We start from the raw sequence: 14,045 nt of genomic DNA, 5'->3' as shown, positions 1-14,045 counted from the left end.
CCAATTAAAATATAAACAAATATCATACAAGATATTGGAATAATATTAGATGAAAAATAACGACCGCAAATCTTCTTTTCCTTTTGGCTCGTCCTGTTAGGGGTTGCCACGGCGTGTCATCCTTTTCCTCATTCATGCACATATATTCGGTCTTACTTCGGCCAATCTTCATTCCTCTGCTTTCCAGTGCATGGCTCCATCCTTCGAATTGTTCCTCCTCCAAATTCGTCTGTCACACCTCACCGCTGTTCTGCTGCCCTCGTACATGTCCCGTATGATTCTAACATACTTCTCTGCCGCTCCAGACGTCCGCATGCAGTGCCACAGTTCCTCTCCGCGTACTCTGTCATAGGCTTTCTCTCGATCTACAAAGACACAATGTAGCTCCTTCTGACCTTCTCTGTACTTTTCCATCAACATCCTCAAGGCAAATAATGCATCTGTGGTACTCTTTGTTGCTCGCAAATACTCACTCCTGTCCTGAGTCGAGCCTCCACTAATCTTTCCCATAACTTCATTGTGTGGCTCATCAGCTTTATTCCTCTGCAGTTCCCACAGCTCTCCACATCACCCTTGTTCTTAAAAATGAGCACCAGCACACCTTTCCTCCATTCCTCAGGCATCTTCTCAGCCGCTAGAACAAGCTGGTCAAAAACTCCACAGCCACCACTCCTAGATGCTTCCATACATCCGCAGGAATGTCATCAGGACTCTTCTTTGGATGTAAAACATGCATATATTGCAAATATACCAAAATAATGTAAAAATACAAAAATATTGTGGAAAAAATAAAATAAAATCATGTAAAAAAAAATTAAAACTGAAAACAAAAATGGAACATTTTACAACAAAGATATTGATAAATAATAAAGCTTTTCTCTCATTGAAGCAATGGAAGGAAGCATCCTCGATTACACCACTTGGGAGCAACCAACAGAGGGTGGAATCCATTCAGGCCCAACGAGTTGAGTGCTTACATTTTAAAATGTCATTTAATATCTTTTTCTATATTTTTTTTCTTGGAAAAAAAACCCAAAAACAAGTGTACTATTTTTTTTTTAACTGCTAGTCTAAAAATAAGACAACCAACAGTTGGACAGTCCAGCAGTACCAGTAATCATTATTTTATTCAATTGACATGAAGACTTTCACACACACATGTTCAAAATAAGTTGCATGACTCTTTTTTTGTTGTTGTTGTTTTGCATTATGAACCCTTAAAAACATGCATATGCAGGGCTACTACATATGTCCAAATAAACTTAATGCATCACTGTGATACACTCTGTGCCTCATCTGTATTTTTATTGATTTATTTTGGGGGTTCTAGAGAACCCTCATTAAAACACTTAAAATGATTTAGAATCAACAACCTCATTGTCAGACATTACATCTCAAAATATAATAAATAATGTCAAATGAAAAAATAACAATCACAATAAAATCAAACAAAAATACATATGATAAAGAAAGATAAATATGAAATTAAAACTAAAATCCAAACTTAAAAAAGCCCGATATTTGTGCTGTTTAATCTAAAATCTGTCATTAATTTATTAATTTACAAGTACAATAATCTATCAATAGAAATACATGAGTCAAAGACGGAAACTAGCACTAACACAAATGTTTTGAAATGATTTCTCTTTGTCTCATGTTTAATATCACAATAACAAGGCATTTCAACAGGGGTGTGTAGGCTTTTTTTATATTTCAATCTAATGTCTCCAAAAATATGCATGTTATGTTCATTCCAGACTTGCATTTTGCGTAGGTGTGAGTGGGAGAGGTTGTTTGTTTGTTTCCCTGTGACTGACTGGCAGCTGGTCCAGACTGTACCCCGCCTCTCACGCCAAAGTCAGCTTGGATAGACTCCAGATGCTCTAATGAAGATAAGCGCTCTAGAAAACGGAGGGGTGGATGGATGTCTTTTTTTTCAAACCTCAAAGCTGATCTCTCTGGAGCGTCCGAACAGCGGCTCGGCGGCCAGGTGCGTGTCGGAGTAGGCGCGGCGCAGGTGCGTGGAGCTGCACGTGGTTTTGATGGCCACCTCGTAGGGAGGCGGTGGTCCCAGCCAGGGGGGAGGATGAGGCGGCGGACTGAAACCGCCGTGGTCCATGGGGGGATAGTCGAACTCCTCGCTGCGAGCGCCGTGCCTTTGGCACTCCAGAGTCCTGTACAGGAACAGAACAGACCGCAGGTGAAGAAGATTGGATGCACCGTTATCTCCTTTAAAGGGGAAGTGTGAAGCACGTAATTGTAATTGAATTACAAAATATATGTAAGTGCAATCAATTACATTTACACAGTGATCCGCCTCGCAGTTCTGAGGTCCGGGGTTCAAATTCAGACTTCCTGTGGCTGTGTGGGTTTTCTCCGGGTACCCCGGTTTCCTCGCGCATTCCCAAAACACGCATGGTAGGTTAATTGAAGACTCTATATTGACCGCCGGTGTGAACGTGTATCACACAACTTCATCAGAAGGCCTCAGACCAGAAGAAGAAAGTCACGATTGAACTGCATCAAAAAGAACTTGTTTTTCACAGAATAGGAAGAGTATTTGCCTTTAACTATTGTTATATTATCGGTAGGCGTATGTGGCTACAGTGCTTATGTGTGAATATTCATTATTCGAAAGTGCACAAGTATCGCTTACTTACAAAATATGTGCTGGATTAAAATATACAACGTGTGTCATTCCTTTTGCACGATGCACTTGATAACGATTGGTAAAATCAAAGTGTGCTAATGGCTAATAATGGCTCAGAACTAATATGCGCTTTAAGATTCAAACAATACAATATAAAGACGCTAAATATGAAATAATCATTGAAACTTATTTTTAATATATCATGTCAGTGCTGTTTTTGTTTCTGGAATTTACAAACTACTCTCTTCAGGATTTTGATTGGCTACAATCGCCTTTCTGTTAGGCGTTACAACGCCACCTGTCGCTTAGGCATACACTCGACTTTACACTTTAAAAATGTCACTGGTCTGAAAGGATATTTTTTTACAACAAGGGAATTTGACGCAGAAAAAAAAAAGCATTATTTTAAAATCGGACTTATTATAGAAAATTGACTTATTAATTGATTTTATCCAAATGTGGTTCACTGCCCACGCATCAATTTTGAAATTGAACAACCTAGTAAATAGTTAGTTCACTGCCTATTTCAGAACGTGTGTGTGTGTGTGAGCGAGCAGTTGTGAATTTGGACGAATTGTGGCATAATTGTGGGACTTATTTACATAATAGTGCCCCCAGACTGAATTTTTCTGTCGCACTACACTAATTGACTTGGCGATGAAGTGCTGCCTCCACAAGTGGAAAAAAACAACAACAATTCAGTTCATGGCCGTTTGTTAGTGAGCAGGGTGAGTTAAAAACAACACAACGTATTTCTGCTAAGATTTGCGTGTATATTTCGGGACAGATTATTGTCATTGTGAGAGAGAGCATTTTTTTTTTCTCGTATTTATTTTTGGTGTTCGGTATTATCTGTCGGTCCTCCAATGGACGGAAGGAACTATGACGTAAACCAGAGGTTACCAGGGGTCACAAAGTAGTTATGGTTTCTGTCAGAGGGCCGTTATGACTGTTAAAATCATTGGAATGGTTAGTCACCTCATCGTATGACTGCTGATATGCAATTGCCCCTCAATTCATTGTTATTAGCGATACCTGTGTATATATATATATATATATATATATATATATATTAATAACAAGTTAAATGTATTATCAGAAATCATGGAAAACAGCATCAACCAAATATTTAAGAAGTATACAACTATTGTTCAATATAAGTCATGAAGGGATGGCAATGTCTGTAACAAGGGAAGAAATTGCAATTTTGGTACAGATTTTCTGCCAAAATGAAAAGACCAAATCCATTTAGCATTAAACCTGAAGAGGACACAAATGAATCTAATAGTAGACTCTGGCCTTATCACAATCCCCTAACTCCGCCCCCCGGTCGTCATGTTAATGAAAGTCATACTCTGCATTGGCCTCACAGTAAAGGGTGGGGGGTGAGCCGTGGTAGTTAGGTAAGTAGGTATGTTGGTAGGTGGGTTTGGTAGTTAGCGAAAATCCCTGAGTAATCGCCACCCCCCTTTAAAAAAGTTTAAAATTGCCTATAGATGCCACAAGATAGCAGAAAAGCGCCCCTTTTCAATTAGACATGGCTATGGCCTGACTAAAGGAAGCATCTCCCCTCACTTCAACATAGTTCCTTGGCTCCCAGATGCCTCAAGATGGTGCCAAAGCAATACTTTTGCATTAGACAGGGTTCTGGCCTGAGCACAAAAATAGCGAAGAGGTGAATTGTTTTCAGCGAATAACAGATGACAAGTCCTCCCCAAAAGTCAGAGAACAGATGAATTTGTGACACTGTCAATTATTTGTGTTAAATAAACATTTTCAGACCAATGAGGTGAAATTGGGTTGATGATCTCTGACGGCATACTAATGTGTCACGGCCGAATCATTATTATGTTCCACCCTAATACTCGCCCCTGCTTTTAGTTATTTATGGCTCGTTTTGAACAGAAGACGAGGAAAATTTGTGGCAAGCTTTCGTGGGCCGCATAAAATAACGTGGAGGTCCTGAGCTTGCCCCACGGGCCTTAAATTTGACAAATGGCAATGTGGCCTAGACTAAAGCCACTTCCTTCCTTCTTTTGTGTGCAAGGATTGATATCAATAAAATTAAAAACTGTCAAAACTCACCCTGGCTGGTATACTGACTGGGACTCCGGGAAGCGATTTCCGTCGTGCGCAAAGAGGGCATGGCTGCTGTAGCCGGCAAACTCGTTGTAAGGGTAGTGAGGGCAGTCAGGGTCGAACTGCTGCTGGTTGTAGTTGGAGGGGCTCTTGCTGTTCATGGCCCAGAAGAGGCCCAGGATGAGCATGACCACCCCGAGCACCACGCAGCACAGGGAGAACGGCTGCAGGCGACTCTGCGACGAGGCCAGGAAGGCGGTGGAGCCGCCGGTCACGATGAGGAAGGCGCCGATGAAGATGGCTCCGTGGTGCAGGGACGGCATCCTCCCGACTGCGAGGTCAGCGCCGAGGCCGGACGGATGGTGTCACTCGTGTCCGGACGGGATGGAGCTCCCCATGTGCTCGGAAGGTGATCAGACATCCAAGTAATCCTTCAAGAAATCCCGAAAAACTCACTTTTTCATCCCCGTGAGCGGAACGTGAAGAAAGAAGGGAAACGCCAGCTTTGGGAAAGGTGCTAGTTGTGACCTTTCTGACGCTAACGGCAGGACTTGTTTGCAGAGTGGGCTGATGTGGACAAGCTGTGTGTTTGTCATCACAGCAGATGGACGAGAAGACCGAAGAGCCCATTAAGAAATCTTTACTGGCGCCCCACCCTCCTCTGTCTAATGTGTCTGAAGGGTACCACTTTAGTGTGTGTGTGTGTGTGTGCGTGCGTGTGTCCAGGAAAATGATGACATGGAAACTGGGTTTATGCATGTGACATCAATTACAGAAATAAGAGCATGTGTGTGGTAACTATTCCAATAACCGTGATGATTGCTCACAAAGAATAGAACATATAGGGTGTCCACAAAGTCTCTGGGGGGAAAAAAAAAAAAGTATTACAAAAGCAATTGTTGAGATATGTGAAACAAATGTGTTCTACTTATTGACTTAATAAAGGCAACATGTAGACTTTAAAACTACTTTCAGGTACATTTTTATTAAAATGACTTCAACTCGTTTAACTTGAAAACTACGAAGAATTTGATAAGTGTTTGCAATTTACTAAAGAAGTTTTAAAATGAGTTTCACAAATAGCTAGATAGATTGATCAACTGATCGATTGATAGAAATTGTGATAAATGTGATCAATATCTAATGACGCTGCAATCATATTTGTACAAAGTGCAAAATTGGGAGGATATTATTGACAGTGATATGAAATGTTTTACAATACACGACACCCAATATGTACAGTGTATGAAACATCTGTTAATATGCATAATATGTATACATAATAGTTATTATATTGCACATTGAAACTTGAGAGGAATTCGACATTTATGCAGTGTAAATGTAATATTAATACAGTCACAGACTATGAGTGCAAATTAAGAGCGATGAATATGTATACTACTACTAATAATAATAATGTTACGTATGTTAATATTCATAAAATATATTGTACAATATGTACAGTAGAACATTTTTGCAGTGTCCGGGCAGTATTTGTCACGCACAGTGGAAAGTTGTTACATTAATAATGAATAAAAGATGCTCTAGTGTACCAATAAAAACATGGATTTCTATTCATTTATCAGTCGTGCGTACATTAATTATGTTTTTGAAATGCTAACAGGATAAACATCGTTTATTTTGACACATAGTGGAGCCATGAGGGTGGGATGGTGTGACCGATTTCCTGCGCTACGATTGGTCGAAGCTCGGGGAGGCTGCTAAGCGACGATTCGCCTCTCTCACTCGCTCGGCCAATCGCAGTGAGGCGTTTGCGCTTGGCCCGCCTCTACAACGGAATCCCCCAATGGGTGTCTTCTGGCGAGCGCCACTCACCTATCACTGGGGTAGGGTGACCGGTGCTGGAGTTTGGCTTTTTTTTTTTTTTTTTTTAACATACCAATGTCCGTGGAAAGTCTGACAACGTTTGTGTGATAAGACGAAACTTTCTGTATCATATACAGTCAATATATAACGAGCGTACACGATGGAGCCGCTGCTCTGCGTCGCTTTTTTGGCACTTCTTCTGCTCCTTCTGTGGGTCCGCGTGAAAGGTGTCGACTACGTGCTGGTTCACCAGCGGTGGCTGTTTGTGTGCTTGTTCTTGCTGCCTCTGTCCGTCGTGTTCGACGTGTACTTCTACGTGCGAGCCTGGCTCATCTTCAAGATGTGCTCGGCGCCCAAACTGCACGAACAGCGCGTGCGTGACATCCAGAGACAGGTGAGCAAACCAGGCGCATGCGCAATAGAGCAGGAGACCAACCCAGAATATAATCATGCTGAACAATAAAATTATGGAGTCACTTTTTACCACGCAAATAAATACTTAGCTTTCTAAGTACCACCCATAAACCTGACCAAGATGAAAACAAAACAAAGCATGCCGGTGACTCACTGTGGCAGGTGGCAACCCTTAATGGGACAAGCCGAAAGTCACAACAAAATCCAGTCGCGTCGTAGGCCTGCTGCGTGGTCATCAAAAACTGATGTGATAATGGTTCAGCTAAAATGTTTTGCGCATGAAAGTTAATTTAACAATTGTACCGAAATAGATATTTTAAAACAGTTTTAGAAGATTGGAGCAAACTTATACAAAAAACGTTTTAAAAAAAAATAAAAAATAGCTCAACCGCACTTAGAAATGTACTGTACTGCTTGAAAGGGAAAAATTGCACCCTACTGAATAAAAAAAAAAAAGATATTAAACCACTCTACCCTACTGAATTAAAAAAAAAAAAAAGAAGATATTAAACCACTCTAACATTATGCAGAGTTTGAACATTAACACTCCACTGTAAAAATAAGTGAATCAACCCTCAGCTATTTCTGACCCGCTTTCAGGTGCGCGGGTGGCGGAAGGAGGGCGGCAAGGACTTCATGTGCACAGGTCGACCTGGCTGGCTCACCGTGTCCCTGCGGGTGGGCAAGTACAAGACGACGCACAGGAACATCGCCATCAACATGATGGACATCCTGGAGGTGGACACGGAGAAGCAGGTGGGGAGAAGACGCTGAGAGGAAGTCAGGAAATGGTGTGCAATTCCTGTCAAGTGCCTCTGATGAACCCCTGGCAGGCTTTTGCAACCACATTATTTCAGTTTATTTTGACTTCCCCTCATTAAAATGTATGTATTTTCACGTTAGTTGGACAGGTTATAGGTCACATGAATGACGATGATGAAGTTTAAAAATAATTTCTTGGTCTCATTTTTTTGGTATCACAGGCTTTTGAACAGGGGTGTGTAGACTTTTTATTTCCACTGCAGTAGTTTGGTTAGGGTGGTATCGTTTAGATGCTCACTGAGCTTAAATTTCACAAGATTTAAAGAAGTCTTGCATGACGTCACGCGCGGTAATGTTTGTGTTATTGTTTTTGTTTGGTTTAGGTGGTGCGAGTGGAGCCCCTGGCCAACATGGGTCAGGTGACGGCGCTCCTCACCTCCATTGGCTGGACGCTGCCTGTGCTCCCCGAGCTGGATGACCTCACGGTTGGTACGTCGCATTAATTTCTCTGGAAGTATGACACAGTGGGAGGGGGCGGTGGGAGCGGGTCTGTCTCCCATCCATCACAGCTTCCTGTTTGGCCTCGTCCCTAATACTATTAGAGGAGCGATGCTGGAGCTGCGCAGATAAAAAGCGGGGCGGAAATGGCCAAGGAGTTCGAGGCGCCCTGGGATCGGGTTTCATAATGGATTTCCTGATCCCATAAGCTGTACATCAACGCAGCCTAATGTTTTCCCATCAGGCCGCCGCGCATTCATTTATGCTGACGTCCGTGCGCGCATCCACAGCGAGCAGCATCTGTTTGTTGTACTGCCAGAAATTAAATCGCACCACGTTCTCGCCCTCGCCCTCCCTCGTCTGCCTCAGGTGGCTTGGTGATGGGCACCGGCATCGAGTCGTCCTCTCACATTCACGGCCTCTTCCAGCACATCTGCGTGGCCTACGAGCTGGTGCTGGCCGACGGCAGCTTTGTGCGCTGCACTGAGGTGAGGCAATGTTTCACAATTCAAAACAGTTCCCAGGTCTCTTAATACAATTACAGCACATTTTTTCTGATAAAAAGGCACACCCTGACCTACTCCGGGGCCAAAGTGAGCTGCTACTGGCCCACCCCGTGTGATGGGGGGCGGGGGGGGGGGAAAAAAGAGAGCGCCCATAGAAAAAGTGACTTTCGGCTTTTTCTGTCAGGGATCGCCACAGCGAGTTAGTCTGCATGATTTGGTTGGCAGTTTTTTCGCCAGATCCCCTTCCTGACACAACCCACCCTTTCTTATCCGGGCTCGGGCCTGACAGTGGCCGGGTATTGGGGCACTGATCAGGAATCGCACCCGTGCTATCTGCGTGAAAGGAAGCAGCTAACATTACACTACCGGATACATTTTCAATCAGCTTATTCTTATTGACCACCAGGAGGAGAACTCGGACCTCTTCCACGCAGTGCCGTGGTCCTGCGGCACTCTGGGTTTCCTGGTGGCGGCCGAGGTCAAAATCGTACCCGCCAAGGCGTGGGTGAAGCTGCGCTATGAGCCGGTGCGAGGCCTGGACAACATCTGCCGCCGCTTCGCCGAGGCATCCCGAGACAAGCGCAACACTTTCGTGGAGGGCATCCAGTACACGCTGGACTCTGCCGTCGTCATGACGGGCAGCATGAGCGAGCACGCCGAGCCCGACAAGGTAGAGAGTGCCGGCGAGAAATGACACGATATAATTATGACTTTCGCTAAATTATTATCGGCATATTCATGATATCTGTGGCCAAATATGTGCAAGAATAGAAGAATATTTTGAGCTGACAATAGTCATATAAGGTTCTCTCAGGGCCAGTTCCATGTTTTCTGACCACTGCAGGAATAAGTGGACATAGACGCAGGTTGTTGTTTTTCATGTGGATCCACCAAATCAGCCAGCGGCGTCTTGCAGTCTGGACGCGGAAGGCTGCTCTGACCGCATCTGGGTTGGAGTCTCGGAATCTTCCAAAGTCTCCAATAATATCAGAAAAGGTTTTGTCGATAGTAGACTTGAGAGGCGCTTGCGTTCCTTCCACCACTGCGTTACTCTCTACCCTTAAAACAGCCACACACACACACACACACTCCAAACAATTCACTAAATATAACGATAATGAAAATTTCACACAGAATTCCAAACTGTTCTCTTTTTATCACATTGTGTTCTGTCGCTCCTCTGCATCACAATCGCTATTTACTTCAGATCAACAGAATCGGCCTGCACTACAAACCCTGGTTCTTCAAACACGTGGAGGGGTACCTGATGGGCGACCAGGCCGGAGTGGAGTACATCCCCCTCCGCCAATACTACCACAGACACACACGCAGCATTTTCTGGGAGCTCCAGGTACACACACACATATTGGCGTGTCATCATCCTACGTTTCCAAGTGCGCTTGCTCGCCTCTTCTTTGCTACACATGCTGCCTATTAAGCCATTAGCTCGGTGCGCGTGGTCTGGTGCAGCCAGTTAATGGCGTGTTGAATTATGCATTGCGCTGGTCTGACACGTGTCCATCTGCCGGCTTCTGTGGACGCCGTCTGCCGGCTTTGAAAGCGATGTCACGGGAGGCTGACTCGGCGAAATCACGAGCCGATATCTGCTTCTCCGCGTGAAGCTGACTAGCATTGACCATCCACTCACGTCTCGTGAGCTCATGTCACGCGGTCTAATTACAGAATAAATGCACTTTCTTTGCAAGCTGCTTGAAGGTAGCTTACATCATAAAGCAGGACAAAGCTATTAGAACATCAAAGTCTTCTTTAAATGTGGCTTTTGTTTCCCGTCATTTGGAGGATGTAGCGTCTCTTCTCCGCGGGCAACAGCAATCGGAGATTCTTTGTGTCAATTTAAATGTAATTATTGGGTTATTACATATTTGAACAGTTTATTTTTTTTTCAATACGGGATGTAACAAATGGCAATATGTGTCTCAAGGGTAACCAAAAAGAAGTGGGTTCCGAGTGAAATGTCTCAAAGGTAGCCACTGCAGACCGGGTTGCGGTGGAAAGTAAGCGGCAAGTCAGCAGATATGGAGGGAAAAAGTAGATCGTGAGTGGTGTTGCGCCGGCGTAACACGCACAAACACACACACACGGAAGTCCATCCGGACAGATATGCTATGATATGGCTGCGCCCACCAGGACGTCGTGACTCTCAGGTCAGCGGTGACAATTGAACCGTATGACAGATAAATGTGTAACATTAGACATTACGTAACATATTGGAATGAAAGTACACATTTTTCACAACCCCTATAGATTTGTACAGTGTGATTTTTATTTTTAAAAAAAAATATTTTTTTTGTTTACATTTTTCATGAAACATGAAACGTTGAAGTGATAAAGCCACTGCATTGTTTGCATGTCGTTGTAATTAATTATGCTTACGCCACACTTGTTTGGTAGAATTTTCTTGAGTAGTGAATGCCGACAATATTGCAAGTGTTGAGTAAGTTGACAGCTGTAATTGAAGTAGATAAATTCATTCTTTTATATTAATTCATGGTTCATTTGACTTGATCTTAGTGTTACCCTAAGACGAAACAATTTATGTATAATAAACCTGAAATAGTTTACTGTAATACAGATCAATGCCGGTGTTCGTTCAAAAAATACACGCAAAAAAAATTGTAATGAGCTTACTTTCCAAAAACCTTCAGCCCTACTGACAAACTTGTTTGCAAAAGTTGATTCGTGGGCAGAACTTGTCACACTTGTCTCTCCACCAGGATATTATCCCTTTTGGCAACCACCTAGTCTTCCGCTGGCTCTTGGGATGGATGGTCCCCCCCAAGATCTCCTTGCTGAAGCTGACGCAGGGAGAAACCATCCGGCGGCTGTACGAGCAGCACCACGTGGTCCAGGACATGTTGGTGCCTATGAAGCGCCTGCGATCGGCCATCACGCGCTTTCACCAGGACATCGAGGTAGGACTAAAATGTTTAGAGTTGAGAGTTACAGTTCCTACTGATACATTTTTAAGAAACCAGGCTTGCTCAAATGGAAGGCATTGCGCTACTAGCTAAATTGTGACGTCACGTCCTCCCTTTCGCCGGCTCCCGCCTAAGTGCCTTGGGCGAATGACCAAGGCAGCTAGCTGTTAGCCACTATGCTGCTAACACCGACAGGTGCGACTGAGCAAACAGGGAGTGATCTTAATTCTTCAATTGTGCATAGCTGTCGTCTGCTGGCGGTTTTGCCAAATGAACATTGTCTGCAAGCTTGACAATGAGAAGTAGAGCAGGGTTAGACTCCCGCACTCCTCCCCATCAAAAAGCATATAAGACATGAAAGCACGTTCTTGGCACTGAATGTTCGAATTCTAAAAGATGTGTTAACACATCTTTGGCACTGAATGACTTAAGCGTCTTGTTTTGACAAAACGGAATTTTTTTTTTTCCCCAAGGGGAAGCATTTATGATCACATTATGTCCGTATGTGAAAGGGACTGAGCCCTGCCGCAAATAGCGAAAATCTGCGAGTAATTGACTCCCCCTAAAAAGATTATAATTGCCACAAGATGGCAACAAAGCATTACTGTTTTCTAAAGGAAGGTCCTCAACTCACTTCAACGTAGTTCATTGGCACAAAACAGTGACGAGGTAATTTTTCGAGTGAATTATCTCTGTGGAAGTTTCTGAGGGGGGGGGGGGGGAACATATACTGGAAAAAAATCTGAATACAGCAAAACCCAGAAGTAAAAAACAAAAAGTAAAACTTGTTTTCAATAATGGCAGTCAGTTGTTAATTCTATACCATAAACAAAGAGAAAAAAATGTAAAGAATTTTTGTGAAAACAAATCAGGAGTTTATTTTTAAGTCCATATTTCCCAGCTCGACACAGACCTATGAAAAATTACTTTTCTGTGTTCAGGTTTACCCTCTCTGGCTCTGCCCATTCCTCCTGCCACCTGGCAGGGGCATGGTCCACCCCAAAGGTGAAGAGGAGGAGCTGTATGTGGACGTGGGCGCATACGGCGAGCCCAAAGTCAAAGATTTTGAGGCAACGGCGTCAACGCGGCGACTGGAGAAGTTTGTGCGAGACGTCCACGGGTACATCTCTTGAGATTTACACTGGATTTACCCCACATGGCCCGAGTGACGCAATTGAAGATTTTTTCTTTTTTTTCTCTCAAGTGGCACAATTAGATTTTGCGTCATGACAGCGTAAAGACAAAAAAAAAAACCACATGGAACTGGATGGCTTTAGATCGGAATGGAGCTATTCCCAAATTTAGAAACAAATCTGAAACATGTTGGATATCTTCAAATGCAAGTGCAGCGCAAACGCACAGATGGGATATACACACCCGCGTCTGAGCAAACAAAACATAAACCCATGAAAACATTCAAAAACACCTGCTCTAAATCTATAGTAATATCATTTCAAACTCATCATACCTTTGCAGGTTCCAGATGCTGTACGCAGACATCTACATGGACCGCGACGAGTTTTGGGAGATGTTTGATGGACAGCTGTATCACAAACTGAGACAGGAGCTCGACTGTGAGGACGCTTTCCCGGAGGTTTACGACAAAATCTGTAAGGCTGCCAGACACTGAACCTCCACGGCCGCAGGTTCTATCAGGTCTTATGCTGTGTCAAGGAATAGAAGTTGTCTTATAACGATGGCACCACAAGTCTTCTAGCTTGCTGCTGTCATAACATTTTATGTTTTGATCATTCGAACTGCAAGTCACAATGTGCCTCACGTGTTAAAAGTAATCACGTCAATACCACTGATTACTTTGCAGAACGCCAAACATTTTTTGGGAGGGGAAAAAAAACATTTTAAATGACCGTTTGCATTTGCATATTGGTCCTTTAAAATGTTTCTGTACCGTTTGCATTTGCATATTGGTCCTTTAAAATCAACGTGTTAAACATTTTGAGGCAACACACACACACACACACAGAAGGTCCTATTTTTTGTAACACGTTGTTTTAATCAATAAAAATGTTTCTGTACCGTTTGCATTTGCATATTGGTCCTTTAAAATCAACGTGTTAAAAATGTTGAGGCAACACACACACACACACAGAAGGTCCTATTTTTTGTAAGATGTTGTTTTAATCAAAAAAAATGTTTCTGTACCGTTTGCATTTGCATATTGGTCCTTTAAAATCAACGTGTTTAACATTTTGAGGCGACACACACACACACACACAGAAGGTCCTATTTTTTGTAACACATTGTTTTAATCAATAAAAATGTTTCTGTACCGTTTGCATTTGCATATTGGTCCTTTAAAATCAACGTGTTAAAATTTTTGAGGCGACACACACACACACACACACAGAA

General features: G+C 43.1%; 2 protein-coding genes across 5 annotated transcripts; one reads left to right on the top strand and one right to left on the bottom strand.

Moving 5' to 3' along the window:
- The first annotated feature begins 136 nt into the window (after positions 1-136).
- dhcr24 (24-dehydrocholesterol reductase) lies at positions 137-13,970 on the top strand. Of its 3 annotated transcripts, XM_061778817.1 has the most exons (10): positions 137-723; positions 890-964; positions 7,571-7,726; positions 8,116-8,221; positions 8,600-8,718; positions 9,143-9,406; positions 9,944-10,087; positions 11,472-11,669; positions 12,617-12,795; positions 13,152-13,970. In XM_061778817.1, exons 1-10 carry the CDS (start codon positions 586-588, stop codon positions 13,303-13,305), a joined length of 1,533 nt encoding a protein of 510 aa, XP_061634801.1. In that variant the 5' UTR covers positions 137-585; the 3' UTR covers positions 13,306-13,970. The 3 variants fall into 3 exon arrangements, with proteins under 3 accessions (XP_061634801.1, XP_061634800.1, XP_061634799.1); XM_061778816.1 differs by having other exon boundaries at positions 649-964; XM_061778815.1 differs by lacking the exons at positions 137-723; positions 890-964 and adding an exon at positions 6,614-6,950.
- On the bottom strand, positions 1,680-6,717 carry si:dkeyp-51f12.2 (uncharacterized protein LOC100151460 homolog). Of its 2 annotated transcripts, XM_061778833.1 has the most exons (3): positions 6,566-6,717; positions 4,736-5,590; positions 1,680-2,174 (listed from the first exon to the last, which is right to left on the bottom strand). In XM_061778833.1, exons 2-3 carry the CDS (start codon positions 5,050-5,052, stop codon positions 1,937-1,939), a joined length of 555 nt encoding a protein of 184 aa, XP_061634817.1. In that variant the 5' UTR covers positions 5,053-5,590; positions 6,566-6,717; the 3' UTR covers positions 1,680-1,936. The 2 variants fall into 2 exon arrangements, with proteins under 2 accessions (XP_061634817.1, XP_061634818.1); XM_061778834.1 differs by lacking the exon at positions 6,566-6,717 and having other exon boundaries at positions 4,736-6,216.
- Positions 13,971-14,045: the final 75 nt, after the last annotated feature.

The sequence above is a fragment of the Phyllopteryx taeniolatus genome, chromosome 7 (genome assembly GCF_024500385.1).
Source record: "Phyllopteryx taeniolatus isolate TA_2022b chromosome 7, UOR_Ptae_1.2, whole genome shotgun sequence".
NCBI lineage: Eukaryota > Metazoa > Chordata > Actinopteri > Syngnathiformes > Syngnathidae > Phyllopteryx > Phyllopteryx taeniolatus.
Note: the sequence above shows the minus strand (reverse complement) of the source record. Positions and strands in the feature narration are given on the sequence as shown.